The sequence below is a fragment of the Rhagoletis pomonella genome, unplaced genomic scaffold (assembly GCF_013731165.1).
Source record: "Rhagoletis pomonella isolate Grant_MI unplaced genomic scaffold, Rhpom_1.0 Rhpom_scaffold_00002, whole genome shotgun sequence".
Taxonomy (NCBI): Eukaryota; Metazoa; Arthropoda; class Insecta; order Diptera; family Tephritidae; genus Rhagoletis; species Rhagoletis pomonella.
In genome coordinates this window covers 2640404-2662326 of record NW_023458556.1, presented here as the reverse complement: position 1 = coordinate 2662326, position 21923 = coordinate 2640404, and the positions used below count along the sequence as shown (strand labels likewise).

The 21923-nt window shown below is 36.9% G+C and overlaps 1 protein-coding gene across 1 annotated transcript in view; it reads left to right on the top strand.

The window, feature by feature from the left end:
* Window positions 1-21923, top strand: part of LOC118734392 — a 64626-nt gene that overhangs the window by 351 nt on the left and 42352 nt on the right. The window contains exon 2 of the mRNA XM_036464116.1: window positions 576-736. Within this exon, the coding sequence (XP_036320009.1) occupies window positions 576-736 (161 nt within the window). The remainder of the gene's footprint in view (window positions 1-575; window positions 737-21923) is intronic.

Here is a 21923-nt window from a genome sequence, read left to right as displayed (position 1 = left end):
CACTGATCTAATTTAAATTTTACGCTTTGTTAACTTTAAATTCTTACCCGTTTCATTGTTGCTCAGCCAAAGGATCTGAAACCTGCAAGAAGAATAGGCAACTCATCGACCCTGAGCTCTACAATTGCAAAACCTGCAGAAATGTGCTGTGCCACAAAGCAGCGGCGCTAGGGATGAATAATTAGCAAATGCAGATCAAAGGCCATTGCGTCTGGTGCATCTTTAAAATTAGAGTACTGATCGCTGAAGACAAATGGAAAACAGAAGAAACGGATGAACCTTCGTTGAGCTTAGCGCCATGCGCTACCCACCAACAGGACAATGGCAGGGATCGATAATTATCCGGCAGCTGTTTTGTTCACAAATTAAACGTCAGCTTAGCAGGACAAGGGACAGACAGGACGGCACAATCGAAACGAAAAGGACATTCCTTTGTTCTCGGAGGTGGTTCGCACAGCGCACGACGATTAATCTCCAGAGCGGCTGTGGAAGTGTGGCGGTGCACAGAGGCACTTGCACTTGATCGACATTTGTCATTTGCACGCATCAAAGTCCGTGTATTTGAATCGTTGCAGTTGCAGTTGCACTTGTCAACTGAGCGGACAGCAGGTACAGCAATTATCGCAGCGGCCACTATGACTATCGTTGTACGCGAGCAAACGGTGCGCGAATCCTTGGAAGGATTTCCATTCGGCAGCGCTATTTCATTAATCAAACAGTTTGATATTTTCGCAAAGCAGGTAAATTTTGCCCTGAATGTGCCTTAGCGCCGCTGCAAATCCCATTGCACATTACCGATCCGATCGCATCCTTTTTGCTACAAGTGTAATTCGGCTCATAACAAGCCAGCAAGCGACATGATAATACGCTGCGCTGTTCTCGTTTGTCGGCTTGGCGGCTTGGCGGACGAAGATGAAAAGCGCTTTTCCCCGAATTCATTTTCTTAATCACGCTGATTGGTTTGCGCTCGGCGCCCACCTACGGCGCATTTGGCGTGGAGCGGCAAGCGGGCGACGTGCGTCGGTGCGTTGCTGCGATATTCGATTCGTGTATGAATATCGAAAAATATGAAATATCTACATATGTAATCGGTTACATTTGATTGGGCGACGATGACGAGGCAAGCGGTCTGAAGCGACGGCCGTCTAGGCTCCAATTTCCACATAAGTAAATACATACACACACACACCAGTGTGTTTACATGTGTATGTGACTATGTCGGAATGTGTGCGCCAACTTCAAATCATAATTAATAACAATCATTCATTAAATTTTACAATATTTTTGGCATTTTAAAACTCGGCTGGCTGTTGTTCGGCTGTGTTGTTGTAATGATCTGCGTAAAATTGTACTTTCATTGCTACATAATTAACTCATAATGCGATTGTTATTCCTTTTATGGCCAGATAATAGCAGGAGGCTTTACATCTTGCCTGCCTCTGCTGTGGCCTGTCATTGTGAGAATTCAACAAAATTGTGACTCAAGCACCAAATCGATTTTTCATAGACATGAGTGATCAATTTTTACGTCTGTGGCGCGATCATCTTTGTCATGGCGCTGCTAAAATCAACGAATTCGTGAGCCTAATCAAAATCAGATGCATAAAGAACATTTTTTATTTGAAATGTGTGCATGCATACATACATACCAGTCATGCACTCGAAATTACAAAATGGCGGCCATACGTACATTAATCCCAAAAACATTTCCCTGCTCGTTGGGCGAGTAGGTACTTGAAATGTCACGCCGCTGTGATTTTAATATTTCCACCACTTTGGGCTTTGACGAATTCATAATTTTGCGCCACAACGATGAAATAATATTCACAAACAGCCTCATACATATGTACATATTTATATATCTACATATATATGTGTGTAACTACGTCATTAGCAATTACATGTCAACCCTTAATTCTCGCAGAAACTCATTTTAATATGGCGCGACATTCCATTATTTTCGACGCAACATATCGAAATTGAAATTTCTGGCTTTCTTCGTTGTGTCCCTTGGCTGTACTCACTCTTTGGTGGGAGTTGAAGAATGGCACAAGCTCGTTTTTGGTTTTTTTTTTTTGTAAATATTTGCATAATCAAAAGGCAGCTGAATGAAGTCTTCTGGTGTGCTCTTTCATTCATCTATGATACTAATTTGTCTGTAATTTGAAGGCTTCTGTGCGAATCGGTCATCTAGTGTTGCAACGAATTCGGATTAAAACCACTCACTCACTTGGATGGCAAATTCGTTTGCTCTTGGCTATAAATCTTTAATAAATAAATAATAAATAATTTTGAATATTTTCGTCAATACTTACGTCAATCGTCTCTACCGTATAAGAAGAAATAAAAGATAAATATGGACTTAAAGGTTAATAAAATTACTCATATTTTGTATACCAAAAATGTCTGCCGATTATTTTCTCACTGTTTTTCTCAAGGTATTACTTTCAAGTAGTCCTCCTAACTGCTTTCAGTAAAATTTTACGACTAAAAAGCATCATTTGTTAATAACTACTTAAAGATTTGAAAATACCCTTTTGTTACTCTTTATTGGCCTTACAAAAAATGATTCTTTTCGCTAAAGTTTTATGGCCTTATTCATAAAAAATAAAGCAGGTTTAAAGAGCTTCATAAATTGACGTTTTCATATATTTTTCATTTTATAAACCTATTTTAAAGCAACATATACTTTTTTGAATAATGCCATTAATTTATAAATGAAAAAAAGGAGTTAGCAGAATTTATTTCGTATAAAAATAAAATAAAGAAATTCGATACCTAAGTGGAAGATCGACCTATCTCGGTAGCCAGTTCGAAAACGCCCTATCTTTTCAAGAACGCCCTACTACAGAATTTGATTGAAGAACGCTTCTGTGAACCCCCATATCCAGAAAATGGTATGGCTTTTATGAGAAGTTTTTTTTTGTATTAGAAGAACAATCGAAGTTTTGTCATTGCTTGCCATGGAATAGCCGTTTTAGAAATAACTTGGTTGGAGATCAATCCTGGGACCCACTAGGTCCCTCGTCTTAAAAGCGTACCACTTCTTCGAACCGATATTCTTGTTTTTCAACTAAAAAGTATGTTTTTCAGTACAGCCGAATGTATTCGGTTACTACATATTTACCTTTCTCCACACTATTAGGGCTGTGGGCCTGAAGAATCTCACATATTTGTTTGTACGAGTATGCACTGCTGGTTCAGGGATAATCGTCAGGTCGGAATTACACGAATGCAACTGAATAAATTACGGGGGCTGATCCTTGTGTGCTTTTAAGCAGAAAATACAACAACGAGAATAAATCTCAACACACAATGCATTTCCGTGATGGCTGTTGGTTGTTATTTTTTTAATGCTGATGGCGAGAGTGGATTTTTTATTAATTATGTCCTCAGTGCCATTTTCTTGTTTCCATTCAACATTGGCTGGGCCGCTTGTCGTTTGTTGAGTTGTTGCCGATTGTTTGCATATAATATAGCGAATATTCGTGTAAACACATATGTACATAAATACAAACATTTAAAGATGTACAATCATGTGAAAAATAAACGGGATACGATATTTGGCAAGTTTTTATTATTTTTTTATAAATAAACTGCCCATTGTCTAACAAAAACCACATAAGTCCAAATTTCAAACTTTTAGAAACACTAGAAAAATTCAACAAAATTTATCACAACAAACTTTTTATTAAGATTTTTTTTTTAATTCTCTATATGCAGTTTTTTAGCCCATTAAATCCTAGCTTAATAAAGTTCAAATTTCAAGTGACGGAGAATTCGCGTTGACTTTTTAATAATTTTTTTGCGATTGGCAATGGCAAACCTCCGTTCGGAGTCGGCGTAGAACGGTAGGTCCCGCCTCCGTCTGTGACAACATCAAGGCGCCGCCAAACATCGGTGGAGAAGCTCGGCCAAACAATAATAACATATTTAGGGAGTTCATAAGGTGTTGTATACTGTCGCATTGTTGTACACCGTATAATTTAAATGGCTAAAACTTATATTTAAGGGATTCCCAAGCTACCATAAAAGTCGTGTAATGAAATTTCACACTTTATTTATATTTAAGTATTTAGGCGTTTAAAAATTGTACGTCATACGACAATACGACACTCACGACATCTTGTGAACCACCTAATTGTGTAAGCGCCAATCTATTATTATTTTTCACGTGACTGTATATGTATATGTATGCATATGTGCATATGTGTGTGCGCGGCTCATTATAATTTCCACATAATGAATGTTGAATGTTGTCATTGAGAAGGCGACGACGAACCACCACCGCGCCATATAAGTACATACATATTCAGGACTGCCAACTATACTTATTTATGAAGTGTCATAAGGTACATTTTGGCACTTTGAGCCAAATGGAAAACTGCAGTGCCATTTGAAGTAAAATAGGCAGTGTTACCAACTTTTGAGTTTCAAAAAGCACCCAACCTTCGAAAAAAGAGCGTTTTGCCGCACTAAAAGCACTAAATTTTTTTTTAATCAAAGGATACTTTTTTTCATACCAGTTTATGGTAAACAAAAGTAAAAAAATAAACAATATTTACTTGTATAAATAAATACACATTCATGCTTACGAAGTAATACCGAAGTACTGCACATTTAAACTGGTACATCTGGAGAAAGAACAATCGAATCGCAACAAACGAAATTGAATTTTGAAGGGGAAGAGTAATACTTAATGATACCCTAAGTCGAAATGAGCGAAACAATTTTTTGTCAATGTTATTGTGGCTTGTTAACATTTTATTTTTAATATTTTTGTTGAGCTTTGTACAATTTTTGTTTTATAATAAACCGTGTTTTTAAAATTAGAGGTTAAGATATATTTTAAAATTCTGACGTGGTAGAGAAATTCTGCAGCCAGATTTGGATTCAGCACCGAAAAATCTACTAAAACCGATGAACTCAGGTGGGGAAAAAAGTTAAAATTTTTCGAACTAATCAATAATCAAGAAAATAAAAAAATTAATACTTAACCTATCTGCGTGCTAGCATTTTCAATGCGAATACAATTTAACAAGAACGCAAGAACGTGGGTTTGCAACTTCATCTTTTTATTCATCATGGTTTGCATTTCAGTGCATTTAAATTTGTAGATTTTTGTAAATTCAGAAATTTTAGTTCAGAAAAAAGCACTAAAAAGGGCACTAGTCACTAAACCATTTTTTTTGGCGTTTTAATTTTCAAAAAGCACTAAATCTAGTGCTTAAAGCACCAAGTTGGCAACTATGAAAATAGGGCCAAACATGGCACGGTTTGAGCAAAGTTGGCAGCCCTGTAGATACATATTATGTACATAGAGAATCACGGGCATTCATTATAGATTTCGACAGCAACGTATCAGCAGCGGTGGTAGCAACCAAAAACAACAGCTAAGTAAGTAGCAGTGGGTGCATGTCAGCGAAAGGGTGATTTCCGCTGCTCGATTCCATTCCTGTCACATACACGCAAACGAACACGCTCGTACATATGGAACAATTATTAAATCCTTGTCGGCTTCATATTTCAAAAGCTTGTTCAAGCTGGCAAGCAACAATGAGCACAACGACAACGACAACGACAACACCAATAGCAACAACAATGCACGCGGCATGGCAAAGGATTACCTACCAGTTATGAGTTATGAAAATGAAAAACGCCGCTCAACGCATACTTAACATCAGAATTAATACTTAATGCCAGCGCATCACATAACGATAAACGCAGACAACAACGACAACAGCAACAACAACAACAACAACATTAATGCTTAGACACAATAATATGCAGGACATTTCATCGTAAGTCGCGGCAGGATCACAAAAACATTCAAACACAAACACAAACTCACAACTCCACATCCCAGACCACTCGTATGCACTCATTCATATTCGTTCTCAGGGAAAATCGCGAACGAAAAGGGGTGCCGCGCCGCCATAAGCAACCCCTTTTCTGTGACAAAGCGACTGGAGAGTAAGCATACATATTTTACAAAGCTGTTATTATTAATATATTTTTTGCGATTTTGATTTTTGTTATTGTTTTTGTGCTCTTAACGAATATTGAAATGGGCAGAAGTATGTCATTAGCTCAGGACTTTTTGTGTTAGCTTCCTGTTTGACGTTGCTAATTATCCTCCATTGATTTTTGTATGTATGTTCATTAGGGTGGCCCAAAAACAGTAAAGTCGGAATTATAATGTTCTCACCCCCTAGGATTGTTCTATATCGAAAAAAGCAAATAAAAATACATGGAAAACTTTGAGCGCTTTGAGCGACCTCTAAATATTTTTTTATTTCAAAATAAAAAAAATGGGGGTATATTTTTTTCGGTATAGAACAATCCTAGGGGGTGAGAGCATAAAAATTCCGACTTTACTTTTTCACATGCATTTTTGGACCACACTAGTGTGCGTTGTATGTGTATAATTGGGCGGGTTAAATATTTTATTTTACTATTTTGTTTCGCGGCTGACGTTTCTACTGGGAATTCTTCAGAAAGAAGTCCATGGAAGCAAAGCCCTAAAATGAATTTCTAGCGTCCTAATTTTTGATGTTAAATAGTTATTTATTAGATAAGCCCTAGCCACTTAACTAACTTTTTTATATTTGCTAATTTTTTTTTTTTAAGAAAATATATGTACACATATGTGTGGTTTTGCGTACGAGAAATTAAGTTTTCTATGTTTGTTTTGCTCGAAACCCTCCGCTAGGAATCATAGCGGTGAGGTATTTACTCAATTTGACTATTTTTGAAAGAAAAAAGTAGCTTTTTACAATTAGTTTTATAAAAATATTTTGAAAATATCCCAGTGAACTCTATGAAGAAGTCTGATGAGGAGATGTGGTGATATCTCCAAAATAGCAGAATAACTTCCACCAAAATGTAAATTATTGTTGTTTACTGCCTAAAGCTCAACAAAAGATTTTTAAATATAAATTGCTATGTGACTGTGACTTTGTCACGGTTACTCAAAAGTCACGGGTAACTGCTCTGACAACTTCGAAAAAGTCACCGGGAATGGCTGTGACATAGGAACTGTCTCAGTGATGTGTTTGCAGTAGACTATGGCTGTGATAAAGTAACAATCGCAATTACGTATCGAGAACTGCGACCTGCGAAAGGCAGGTTATTTAAGATTCATATCTGACCGCTTTTGTTCGATATTACAATTTCATACCACTAAAAACGAGTGATGCCGAATAAATCAATAATGCCCTTAGTTCAATCGGTAAAAGATTTCTGTTCTGCAACAATTTCGTCACTGTTTTTTGTTAAATTCACGGCTGAAAATCACTGTGACTACAAAGTCATAGTCACAAATAACGTCGCCATAATACCCCCCGTTTCTGTAGTAAAGCACGCTTGGACACATTAGTTAGCAATTGAAGCGGACGATCAGTACCTTGTATGTGGCATAGAATTTTAGGACTCGGTAGTTTGGGTTCGTCGTAGTCCAAATACCCGGATTACACAACAGGTTGCAATAGAGTTTTATAGTAGGATTACTTCCGCAAAATTTAAGAACAAATACTTTACCATTTTGCTCTATAAAACAGTCTAGAAAACCCTTATAAGACTAAAAGGGCCCCAGGAGACTGGGTAGTTGGTAGTTTTATAAGGCTCTTTGTGTAGAGCTGGTGATCTGACACTAATTTCAAGCTCTGCGGCCAGCGCCTTATATGACCTTCAAATGTTTTATAAGGCCATTTCATAGACTACTATTTGCTTGATGGAGACTACCAACATACAATTTATAAACCGACAAATGAGCGAGATTTTGCACTTGTTTACAGCTCATACAGAAGTCTATAACATCAGCTTATAATCAGATTTTGGTCTAAAGATTCACTCTGTAATACTCTTTTTGTTTGAAAAATATAAAAAACTAATTCAAAGGTAAAATATTATGCAAAAACATATTTCGAGGGAGAAATAGCTTTGAACTGAAATATTTTTCTCTTTCGGAAATATTTTATGAAATTAAATGTCAATTGAATAATAATTAATTTAATTGAACAATAATTAATTTAAATTTTAAAATTGTTCAATTTCGCGAAAATGAATGTATTGGAATTGGAGCTTTACGAGAAGAAGTTCCCAAAAACGACGGTTCCAGAAATATAATAACATATTGGTCAAAAAGCGGTAAGATGAAAAACATATTTTCAATCCATTTTCATCATTCAGTCCATAAACGATATAGGCTTTAGAACAAAAATCATAGACCCGAATTATCCTCGATAAATTCATAGTTTCCCCGATAGGGAGTGACCAACTTGGGCACCCGAACAGACACTTGCTTGCAGCGGAGCCCTCGTCAAGGCGCGGAAGGAGGCATCTATGCGAACTGACGGACGAAGTCCAGAGGTTCATAAAGCAAACCCTGGACCCGACAGCATATCGACAGGCCTTGAGCGGCATTCACAAGGAGTCAGTGCCAAGTTACGTATACTCCCGACCTGTGAATGCCGTTTTAGGCTCACAACCACCTGACGTGGACGAGACAGAGTTTCGTCTGCCTCGGCAGACTCGGACCACAATAGCCCAACTTCGCTCTGGCTACTGCAGCAGGTTGCAGCGAAAGACACCTCACGACTCGAAGCATCTCTTCGCATGCCTACTACACCTCACTCAACTAACGCCTCTGTCCCTATGGATGGATCCTATATAAGCTGAACGCTTCTTGGGTCTCCCGTTAGTTGAGCTTGACGACAACGATTGAGTAACTAGCCGATCTGGGCGGGGTTGTTGTAGCCGCTACAACAACAACAACTACTTATATATATGTACATATGTAAGTATGTAAAATACATATATGTATATGTACATTTTCAAAAAGAAAACCATAACTTATGAATTTAAGCATAGGAAGATTCGAGCGAAGGTAAACAATTTCTTCAACTTTGCTCTCGAACAATCATTTATTTGAAATTCCAGTTTTATACGTTAATCGACTTTTAATTCGATTCGATCTATTAAAGGATATTTTCTATTTTCGTATGCTTCATTTAAGCACTTGTTTTACACATGCGCATAGATACGTATGAATGTATGTAGTTATCCGGGTATGTATGTATGTACATATGTATATACAAGTGGCCATAATAATCGTTTTGATTAATGTCATCTCGTAAAGCGTAAAATGTCCGAGAAAATAACATTGGCGTCAGCGCTCCTAACCTCTTTGTCTGCAGCATTGTTCGTCATTACGACAAAACTATTGTCAAGAAATAATGACAGTCATTAGAAAATTTCAATGGCATGTAGAGATGCTACAACAAAATCCAACTGCTTAGAAAAACCATTTAAGTTTTTGTGAAAAGAAAAAGGAATTACAAGCGTCAAACACATTCGAAATTCATCAAGAAAAATCAAATTCTACGCATACATACATATGTACATATGTACAATATATAAGTACATACATATGTATGTACATATGTAGGTATATGTGCTCTTCATTTGGAATTTTTGATGAATAGCTTAGCAGAAAATTACAGCATGTGATGGCTTAGCCGATTGCTAGGCAAAGAAAGCAGATAAAATGAGAAAGCCAGCAACAGAATCGCCCACTTTCGATGCACTTGCATCGGCCCCTATCATTAGTGTGACAAACAGTCAGCAACAAAATCACACACAATGATAATTGTCTATCTCCGGATGACAAGCAAACATCAGCCCTTAACAACTTAAGGTGTAAACAGAAGAGGAACGTCAACGTAAAATCGCAATTCGTATGCACCGTCTGAGCGTTTGAGGTTCGACCGCAGTCTGAAAATTGAAAATGTTTTACAAAATTGTTGAATAAGAAATTTTACTACTGGTCACTGCATATGGGTGTGGAAATTAATAAATAATGTATACCTACATATGTACATTAGGGTGATTCAGAAAAAAAAACTTCCTCGGAACCATGCTCAAAAGTTTCGTTTAGACGCCAAAATAAGTCTCAGAAAATATAAGCCCTTAATTTAATGTCCGCATCTCACTTTTCGATGTCCCATAAAAATAATGCAGGAAAATTTGTTTTTTTTTTACTTCTGATTTTTATATTTAACGAACGATATTTTGTACTGTAAAGGTCTTGGCGTATTCTTGTAGGGAATTGAACGCTTTATAAAAAAGGTCTGAAGTAATTTTTCGATAAGTCAACTTGGTCATTCCTGAAATTTCCCGCTACTCTATAGCTCAAATCGTTTAATAATATTGCTTTCATAAAATTTTGTCAATATTCGAGAAATTGGCTAAATTAATGGTGAATTCGACTTTTACTTCGAATAACTTTTGATCGAGTTGCCTTATCGAAAAATAGATTCAGACCTTTTCCCTACAAAATACTCCAAGACCTTTACAGTAACCCATATCGTTCGTTAAATATATAAAGCAGAATTAAAAAAAAAAAAAAGTTTTACCTGTGTTATTCTAATGGGAAATCGAAAAGTGCGATACGGATATTCTTAATATTATATTAAAGGCCCATATTCTCTGAGACATATTTTGGCGTCTAAACGAAACTTTTGAGCATAGGCCCGAGGAAAAAAAAAATCTGAATCACCCTACGGCACAACGAATTATTTCTTCAGAGGCTTATAATAAAAAATTAGAGCTTGTATTACTTCCATTAAGAAGTCTTTTTGACCCTTGATTGAAGAAATAAATTAAAAAACTAAAATTGTCCTTAACTTCAATATTTTAACCCTCTAACTGCTCTTTAAAGGAGAGCTTCCATATAAGCGTTAAAGCGTGAAAGCATCCGTCAAATTTCGCGTTGCTATTCCGTATGCCGCCTTAGTAGCATTCGCGCAACAAGAAACGCACAGATCCACCAACAAACGTTTTTTCGTCGCACAGCAGAAAAGGTCGAACCAAAATGCGATCAGTTGTTGTAAATAAGTGTAAGGGAAATTGTGTCATTTATCGATTCGACATGTGCAGGATCGATGGCTGGGCCATTGCGTAGTGTGTTTCGGGCGTTTGCTGTTGGTTTTGTTGTTGTGCTAGTTTTGCCCCTAGTTGCACTCGATGCATTCAAGTGTGGCTGATTGCACTTTTCGTTGGCACTGCGTGGCATCCTTTCAGATTTACCGCCTACACAATCGGCAACAGCCAGAGGAACAGCAGCGAAATGTGGTCAAAAGCGAAGATTAATGCATTGCATTGGGCTTGACAAACCTTTTGTTGTCATCGTTGTTGTTATTAGACGTTCTGTTATTCTTTGAGATTTGGCAGCGGCAGGTAACACCACTCTGCTTTGTTGACTTTTTGATCCTTCGCCTCACCAACGCACACACACACACACGCAAACATGCTCGAGTGCGCACTTTGCCACAATCCACTCGAATCTGCTGATTGTCATTTCAATTTTGTCCTTTTATTGTTTTCTTAATTTCGTCAAGTGCTGCACGCTTGTCACATTCTGTCAATTTCATCTGCTCTTCTGTCATGTCCCTCCGTCCGTCCGTCCGACAGCCTGATTCCAGATCTTTTGTCCCCTTAATTGGTTTCGCTGCTTTCTGTGCTCGCTCTTAACTTGTCGCATCGAGGCTCAAGGCGGTGCCTGACTTGTGTGACAACAAGTGTCCTCTATTCACCTCTGTCACGCATTTGTATGGTTGTGTGTGTGTGTGTGCGAGGCACTTGAGTGTCCCATTGTCAGGTCATCTAATTGTTTTCATGTTGTTTGGGTGCTCTCATCCAGCACTTGCTGTGATGGACGACCCTTTTTGTGTCCATAGCCGATGCTCATCTCGGTGGTATTGATTTTGTCTTCGCTGCCTTTTTTGCACTCTCGGTGGGGTTTTGTTTTCTTATCGCAATTTTCGGTTTGTGTTCGTACTTTGTGGTGTCGTAAATGTTCCTTGATAGTTGTTTAGAATATTTATGTACATACATACACATTTTTTTTGCTAAACTATGAATTTGTTTTGATTGCTGTTGTGGTTCTTCGGTGTGGGTGTTCAATGTTTTATGCTCACACATTGAATTTTAATATCTTGCTGTTTCCAATTATGAGGTGTTAAGTATTAAATATTTTTATTTATTCATTGTTTACAAAGCAATTAACATTCTGCCAATTCAATGGAATTCTGAGGAAAGAGAATATATGTGTTTTAAGCCATTTTTTAGTGGTTTTTTTTTAAGTACATATAACCAAAAATTTTTATCCAAATTAAACTAAATGCAATACCATTTTGGATGTTGAATAATTTATGAAATCAATTGCTGATGCCAAAACCATTTTGCTATAGATACAAAAGCTTTTAGGCATTCGTGTTGGCATTCGAAGCCTCCAGTCAAGATGCGAGATTAGTCATGAGTTGAAGTCGAATGTCCGTAGATCGGATCGAGTTGACAGGTATTTGAAGGTTGAAGTTTGTAATCACCACCCAAAAAAAGGACAACGAATATATACAAGTTTCATGCTAGTCTATTCTAAAACTCCTTCCTTAGACGGTGTCATAATAATTTCGTTCTTTACTCGTCCTTAAAATGTGTTTCCTTCCGATTTTAAGATGTCATTGAGAACGTATATTTGAGAGCTAAGTATCTCTTTGAGATCACGAAAATTGTTTCGTTTACTGAAATCTTTAATCATGTATGCATATGATAACTAAAATTGCATTTTGACGGATTGATGTTGACATAAATTCGACTAATGGTCGGCAGGATTGGTTTAGTATATTTATACCAGAGAAGGGCAAAATGGCTCCCAGGAGCCTTTTGCACTTAGGAGCCGGCTTGACACATTTAGGCGGTAGATGAGGGGTAACATCAAGAGCCAGCATGGAGGGGGAAGAAGAGCGTACTCAAATCTTTTGGACTCCGACTCTCATTACTAATATATATGATGCTTTTAATGTATTTTGTACACCCCTTTTACGCTGAGAACTGATTTAGCTCTTGCGTAGCACTTGTTGGCTCTTTGACGGCTTTAAGAGCCAAAAATCTACCCATCCCTGGTGTATACTAGCCGTCATCGACTCGCCAACAGTTAGCAAGTGGCGAAACGAATGAACTCAACTCGTGCTAGCTAACTTTGTTGTTGCTTTCACATGCAAAATTTTTCGTTAAGCGACCGGAACTCAAACATAGCAAGCAGCGAAGTGGCGAATCGATGACGGCTACTATGTCTGAGGTGCCTAAAATTAACTAAGAAGTAACTATAAACTTTTCTTCGGGATCCGGTTTAAAGTTCATTAGAATCTACTACCTCACAAGCAAACAAAAACATGCCCGCCGTACCCATTTGCTTCTAAAGTATTTTTGCGAGGAAATTTCGAATTTTTTTTTGCCGTATTTAGGAATTGTCTTTTTGCATTTTTCTTCGACACCTACATTCGACTATAAATTTTGTTTTAAATAGTTCTACTGGAATAATCAAAAAACCTTCTTGGCGAAAATTTAATGATGTTTGAAGAGCTTTAATTTACTGGCATTAGGGCGGTACCTCAGTTTGATAAGCACTGGGGTCTGATGGGCAAGTAGTAGGACGGGAAATTTGAGGTCAATGAACCTTGGAACAATTTTGGAAAAAATTATATGTATATCATGCTTTAAGTTCCGACAGCAAATGCCGAGAATTTGACGAAAATTTTACGTTCGCTGTAGACTCGGGTGTACGGTCTAATGTATAGTATGTATATCAATATGTATGATGATGATGACGAAGACCCTCGTAGACAATGGAAATACTGCGTATGGAAGGAGGGAGAGCCAACTGGCGCAGTTCAATCTCGTCGTCGGCTAAAAACCAAACAAAGATAGTCTCATAAGAAAGATCAAAGTTACACAGCATATGCAAATAAAATCCTAATATAGATATGTATGTATAGCTCATAACTAAAATTAGTATCTTCTTAAAAAAAGCTTTTAATTAATTTTAAAACAAAGCTCAAAAACAATTAAAAAAACATGTACATAAATATATATGCATGTACAACTTTAAATACAAATAATTTCATGTTCATATGAAAATCGTAACCTTACAAAATAGAATAATATATATATATGCACCTTTGCGCTCTGCTTACAAATTGTGAACTCACAAAACAACCTAATTTCCATAATTTTTGTCCCACAATGTGTCATTAAAATCCACCCCGACTATGTTTGTTTGTGGCAATTCCCACCGCATTTTAAATGAGTTATTCTAGTTTCATATTCCTAGTATTAAACATTAATTTCGTTAATTTTCATAATTATCCGACAGCGACAATCCGCTGACCGACCGATGACCGCAAGTTGGCATTAAATATGCGCGTCAACGATGCCAATCACTTTGTCTTATGCTAATTTGAATATTTCAACTTCTCTCAAGTGGAACTGGACGTCAACGCGGAGGCTTTGTGTGCGTGGTGGCACTGTGCCCGGAACTCGTCTCACCAACACGACATACTACTTGGTGCCATGAAGATAAGGATCGCGATACGATCAGTTGAACTTGATGTAAACATATGTGCATGTGTGTATGTACGTATGTATGTGCAAGCAATTAAAAGTCACCTTTTTGTAAAAAGTTAGTTGACAATAACATTCGTCGACATTCACGCACGAAATATGGAAAAGGATATAGAATTTATGAAATGTAGTAGAGATGGTCAGGCGTTTTTTTCTCAAGTATTACATTCCTGGCAAATTGAAAACATGTACATACATATCCAGACATTCATGAACATGTACATATACTTATGTATGTATGTATTCACAGCAGTACCTGAATTGATGGAATAGCTTTAACAAATTACATAAAAATCACTTGTTTAACGAAAACCAAAAATATATACATACATACATATGTATGCATGTAAGTATGTATGTGTATGTCTATATACAAAATATCTATGTAGGTATTTATCGTAGCCCAGCATCAAGTACTTTTCAATTAAATATTTAGGTATTTATTTGTGCATCTATGACTTCAAAGCGATTACCGCCACCTCTCCCTACCTTCGGCTAGTCATTAGTCAAAGCGCGGGATACGCTTTCCTTGGCATACATATGTACATATTCACATCCATATTTATACCTTCATAAACCGCACAAGTGTGTGTCAAACAGGTTTTGGGGAGCAAGTGACCAGAGGATGGATGATCCCCCGTAAAAATGAAATATGTGCCATGAGCAAGGCGTGCGTAATCGCGTATTTGTAGTCCACTGTAAACAACGAGGACCCTTCACACTCGGTACAAGTACATACATACGTATACCCACGTTCATATGTATGTACATATGTATCGCCGCGTGATCAAACACATTGCAAGCACGCATATTCCAAACGTGCACAGTTGTTGTACAAGTCCTGCCTGCCGTCTGTTTGATTGTGGGACACCGAACTGACACAATTAATTTTATTTCATCTTTGATGAATTCGTTCCAGTCTAAACGTGTGATCGAGTGCGGATTGAGAATTTTGTCGAGATTCAGCTGCGAGCTCTGCTGCGGAAATGGGCGAGTACCAAGGCAAAGGAGAGTTGAAAGAAAGCACATCAAAAGGACATAAAGATGCGGCTAATCGGGGCGCTAGTTTATCTTTTGTGTATTATATATGTATATGTACACATGTTAATACATATGTGTGTATGCCTCTTTAGTTATGTACACACTTACTTACATATATCATACTTACATAGTATGTATGTACATACATACATACAGTTCTGGCAACGGTACATGCGAAACTCAAACAAATTGTGAAAAATGTTGCATAACTTGTCGATTGCCAACGAAACGATAATGGCAGCGCCAACTCAACACAAAAGTGTAAATTGCATCACAAAGGCAGGCAATGTGCAATCCTTCCGAGAATCCTCCCGTCCTGCGAAAAGATCGCCGATTTGCTAACTTCTTACAGCAAAGCGCGAAAGACGCACGAGCGGGCCATCAGTCAGCGATAACAAACTTCCTAAACTGCCATTGATCCTGCGCAAACACACGGCGGCGGCGGCGGCGGCAGCGGTGGCGGCAGCGACAGACAACAACGAAACGTAGTAGTTACGCGCCGCCATCCGCGATGCCTAGAACACTTAGATCTATGAATTAAAACATAGCATAGGAAAAAAATGGCGTTTCCGGCGACGACTCCGCTGGTGGCAACGAGCGCGCCGTCCTTGCAAGCAGGGCTGCCAACTCTACTTAGCTAGCAAGTGCCATATTGAGGATAAAAAAGTGCCAAAATGTGCCAAATAGAAAACTAAAAGTGCCAAAAAAGTTAGTTGAGAAAAAGAAGTACACCCAAAGGATTTCACAAACATGCATTAAAATATTACTATTTTTTCGAAAGTGTTATTTTAGCGCTTTGTACCAAATTGAAAAATTAAGCGTCATTTGAAGTAAAATAGGGCCAAAATTGGCACGGTTTGGCAGCCCTGCTTGCAAGTTGCCGAAAGAGTAGCCGAAATAAGAGAATCCTTATCGTTCTGCCGCACTTTGTGTACGCGGCTGCCACTTTGATCTGGACTACGATTTGTTTACTGAACATATGTACCTATGTACATACATATGTACGCCTGTAGATACGGCTCACATTCTCAATGCTTAAGATATTCGTATGTATGTAAATACGAAAAAATCTGGAGCGATTAGTTTGTTTGGTTAACCTTGTCGCTCATTGTTTGTTACATTTAGTTGTCAAATAGTGACACAGAAAAGGACATTCGCCAAATTAAACACCAAACAAATGATTTTCAAAGGAATCAACAAGTTTTATAATCATACCATGCCCAGAGGGAGATATAGAAAAGGAAAAATTTATATTCATATATTTACCTCGGGTTTCTGGATTACATAAATACCTACATTTCAAACACGCTGCAGTTGGAAACTGAGAAGTCAGATTGTCAAAACTTATACAGAATTATCTTTAACTGAAAAACATACCAAAAAAAAAACATACATTTGTGTTTATGTATGTATGTATGTATATTAATGTCAACCTCTTTGTTTTATGATCGCGTCGCTCGAAATGTTTGTTTTTTGTGCCTAAGTAAGCGTTTTATTTGACAAATTTTTAAATAAAAGTAGAAAAATACATACATACATATTGTCACCCTCATGACAGAAGCATGAATGTGCAAATTTATCAGTTTCAATTGCATAAATGTTGGGTTAAGTCTCGTAAAAAAAAACATTAAAACTTGATTTCCTAAAATTTTAATTTTTACACATTTATGTTTCTGTCATACGGGCGACGACATGTATGTACACATGATGGAATAATACAAGGTGTTGGATATTGACAGTGTTCTCGCTCTAATCCGCCATCTTGACTCCCTTAGCAAAATCGATGTTTCCCTCTTGAAAAAAACTACATTTTACCGCCTTAAAAAAAGTACTAAACTAAAACTAAAAGTAGGGAATGAGCCTATTCTAAAACTGATTTGCAATCACTGAACAATTATTTGACATTTAATTTATTCTTATTCGTTGACAACGGAAAATTAAATAACAAATTTTAAACTTTAATTCTACAAAAAACGTTAGCTTTGTGTATTCTCCAAAGGATTTACAGCGAGATGGGCGCTGTTTTCAGGCACTCACTGAGGGAAGCTTCAATTACTGCTGCGTGAGGCAAAATACGCCTATAATAATTTACAATACCGAGGAAGCGGCGCGAGTCAACAACTGTTTGAGGCTTTGGATAACTTTTCCTCAGGAGGCTGGTAACAATGCTGGCTCACAGAATAGCCTAAGTAGACTACTTCACTTCCACCGATATGGAATTTTTTTATGTTGATTTTTAAGCGAAAGTCTCCTGCAGTGCGCCAGCCACCGGACTCTTTGGGCATCATGTGGATGGGACTTGTCCATTGATTGCGTGTTATGACACCATGATGCAGCAACAGATTAAAATCTTCTTTTGCGGCGTTTAACTTCTCACCAGTGAGTTTGCGTGGGCGCTCGTGGACTGGGGGACCATTGGTGACAATGTGGTGTACGGTTGTTTCACTATCGACATTTGGTGCAGCATCACGTAGTGTGATCTCTATGTAATCCTTCAACAGGTTAGCTTAGAATGCGTGTGACTTGCTTTTGGACAAATTCGACGTAGGGTGCACAATTGTCGCGATGCTGTCAATTTGTATAAATTTATACCAAACTCGGTGCACTTAATTATCTTGGCATAGAAAAGCAATACGTTTAAAATACGAAAACTCCGACGTTTCAGTAATTGTGGACCCTAATTTACTCCAAGTTAATACTTACAACATGCATTTAACAATAAATAAGACTGTTATATTACTGTAATTATTACAAAAATGTAGTTTTATTACATTTTCTTACTTTTACTGTGATACATATTTGAATTATCTAATTCCCTAAATTAAAGTGGAATCTGATTTTTTTAACCGGTGACCACCCTGGGAGGTTGCTAAAAATAAAGCGTTTTCAAAACCATTTCTGATGCCCATATTGCAGCGATGCATTTAATCTTCCAACCTAGATACGAACACGTAAGTATGCGTCCTCCTACAATCGGACCACGGCAACATGGAGTCTATCGATGTCAAACGTTAAGTTTCTTGTTTCTTGTTTGTTTGTAACTATTTATATGCAAAATTTGATATGAAAAATAGTACCAAATTTCGTACTACTTCGCAAAGCGGGCTTTTTTTCTTCCCGTTTCTCTCGTGCTTCCATATTACAACCTTTTGTAAGGGAGCCGTCGACATGAGCTGTCACTACGTACAACACCTTGTATAATTCCACCATGTATGTACATATGTATATATTATCCTGATTTTCGAGTTTAACTCCTCATCTGTAATTTAAAAAAAAAAACGGATTAGCCATTCAAAATTCCTCCCTTGTTAGTCTTTACTTATAAAATAATCTCAGATTAAACCGATAGAGGTGCGCACTACCGCTCCGTAGGACTTGGGTTCGTTCCCAAGCGTTTTCTAAAAGCGGTTGCACCTGTGCAGGCAACGCCAAACCGCCGAGTGTTTTTCTGGCATGAAAAAGCGGCTCATAAAATCCATTGGCCTTGCGGAGGGGATGAAAAATTGTAGGACACTCCACTTATATAACATTAGGACACGCACCACAAATTGGAGAAGAAGCCCGACAAACGCTTAGCGCCAATTTAAAAAATGTTATTGAAAAAAAAAATCGATCAAATTATCAGAATTGATTAAATAATCAAAACTAAGTGATTCATAATTATTAGCCTCATGGAAGATCTTGATGGACTGATTTTGAAGGAATTTGCGACGAACGAAAGTTCAGTCGTGATTTTGACGTGGTTTAGACAGTGATGTTTTTTTATTTTAATTTTCTAAGCACAAGTTTTATTGCAAATTAATTAGCTACTTTGCGATGTCATGATCACCACCTTTTTACAAGCTTTTATTTAACGTGCTCTGTATGTATATATGTTTGTTTGGGTCAAACCCTGCAATCAATTTCTAATCAACGTCCCGACGAGCTAGAGCTTCAAACTTAGCTCAAGAATGATAAATTACTCCGTTAGGAGGCGCAGGAGTCTATATATTTGAGAATCCCGTATTTATAGTCCGATTTGGTTCATTTTATTTGAAATGTATATATTAATGAAAACATTTTGTATATTTTTTTTTTGAAGACAATGTTGCTGGAGACCCTTAAAAGCCATTCAATAGCGCTAGTTGCATTGAATTGGCATTGCAATATCAAAAAATGTAGAAAGTTGCCTTTTCTATTCGGAAACTTAAATTCTAGTTAAATTTACGGTCAAGAAAACCGCGCAACAGTCGAAAAGCAACAAAAATGAGTCCTCAGAAGCGCCAAACGCATTCATTGAAATTGAATTAACAACTATAGTCATTCGTAGATAATTGTTAAACAAGTGGACATGGATTCTGAACACACACGAACAGATTTAAAAATGTCTGTATATACATACATACATATTTTGAAAAGCTATTGCAAGTCATAAAGGCTTATGAGATAGTATAATAATGACTGGTAGGTGAGCAGATTTTGATACATACATACATATGTACATATCAGTAAACACACCCGCAATGGCAGAGGGAAGCATTCAAATAATGTTTTGGCACAAATGTCAGTTACAAGGTTTTGCAGAACCACGTAAGCGTTTTTGTAATTTAAACGACGATACATACACTTGTGGTCAGCTGATTAAGTTAACTGACATTTTGAATAGTTTTGGTTATTTTTCTTTTGTTTATTTATTTTTTTTTTATAAAAGTCTAGCACATTTCATAACCACCCTTCATTAATAGACATTTTAAACTTCTTAGAAAAGTTTTAGGTATGCAGTTTTATTGCCCATTCAATTTTATTAGGTTAAAGTGCAATTTTTAAAACGCTGGAAGATCGCGTTGATTTTTAATATTTTTTTTCCCCCGACGGTGCTAGGAATTTTTCTTCAGATAAAATTATGTGTATTTGTTAAAGTTCGTTTAATTTTTATAAATTTCGTACGAAGTTTGAAATGCGGATTTATATGGTGCTGCTTGTGTAATGTGCTAAACTTTTATAAACAAATTAAAAAACATTTAACAGACAAAAGAAAAATAGCCAAAACTGTTCAGAATCTCACTTAACTTAATCAGCTGACCCCAAGGGTATGTATGAATTTACACAAAAACCATTCACAGTTCGCATTGTTTCTCTCTCTATTGTATTTGTGCACATACATACATATGTATGTACCCAGCAAAAACTTTAAACTTTGGAAGTACTTGTTTTTTTGTATCAATGCATTACATGTAATGGAAAGGCAAGAAATTTACATTTATTCGATTACTTCCAATGACATGCACATGTTAGAATAACGCATTCTGTAAACGAAAAGGTAAGCAATTACCCCCGCTTCGTTTAAAGAATGCATTATTTTAACGTGTGCATGTCATTGGAGGTAATCGAATAAATTTAAAAAATTAAAAGTTTTTGCTGGTTATGTTTATTGATGCATACATACATATGTATATACATATATGTAAGTATGTAGGCTTGAACAAAAACTATGTAAATAGCAATGGCTCGCTAGTGGATTCCCTGTGGGGACTTGTGAAATTTGCAAGTAAGTGTATGCGTTTGCTTAAGTGGACATAAATAAGTTCATTCATCATTGTACGACTTAATTTTTTTTGACATAGCGAATATACCAATATGTATGTATGTTTATATGTAGATATGCAGCGCATACACCCGCGGGCAAAAAACAAACATTTATTTCTGTGCACAGAATCGTCCTGCCGCAATCATTTAACAGAAATGAAGCATGTCGAACTTGGTACGTATAACATACATACATACATATGTATTCAAATATTCCCTTTTAATTTAGAAGTTAATTAACTGTGCAAAGGCTGTTGTTGTTGTTTTGACATGCGTATGTATGTATGTGTGCACATAGTCCGCGTAGAGGGTTTTCATATTTTGAAACATTTCTATTTGACTTCGAACAAACTTTTGCTTAATTTCCGAAATAAATTTGCCATACATCCTCGAAAAATCTTAAGAAAGAAAATCTTGTTTGACACAGCAATCGGTTGGGTCAAAAAACACGGGCCACAAAAAAAAAATCACGAAATACACCCGCAACAAACCTTAGTGTAGGTCGTTGGTGGTGTCGAGTACCACATGAAAATAGGTCTCTTATAGTTCTTGAACCATCCATTTTTTTATGTAAAAAACGTTATTTTCATACTTGATGCACTTATCTATAAGTAATAGCAAATCAGAAATGTTTTGAGACGGAGATTTATGGACCTTTAAAATGGTGTATGTAAGATACATTGTTACACTTTGCTAGTTGGGAGTATTCATCGGGTACAATTAAAAAAAAGATCCTATTATTCTTAATTTTTTCAACTTCGACCATTGCTAATTTATAAAATTTCTATGAAAGTTGCCAAAAACAGTGAAATCCGGTTATAATGGACTCGACGGGACCGCGTTAAATTGTCCATTAT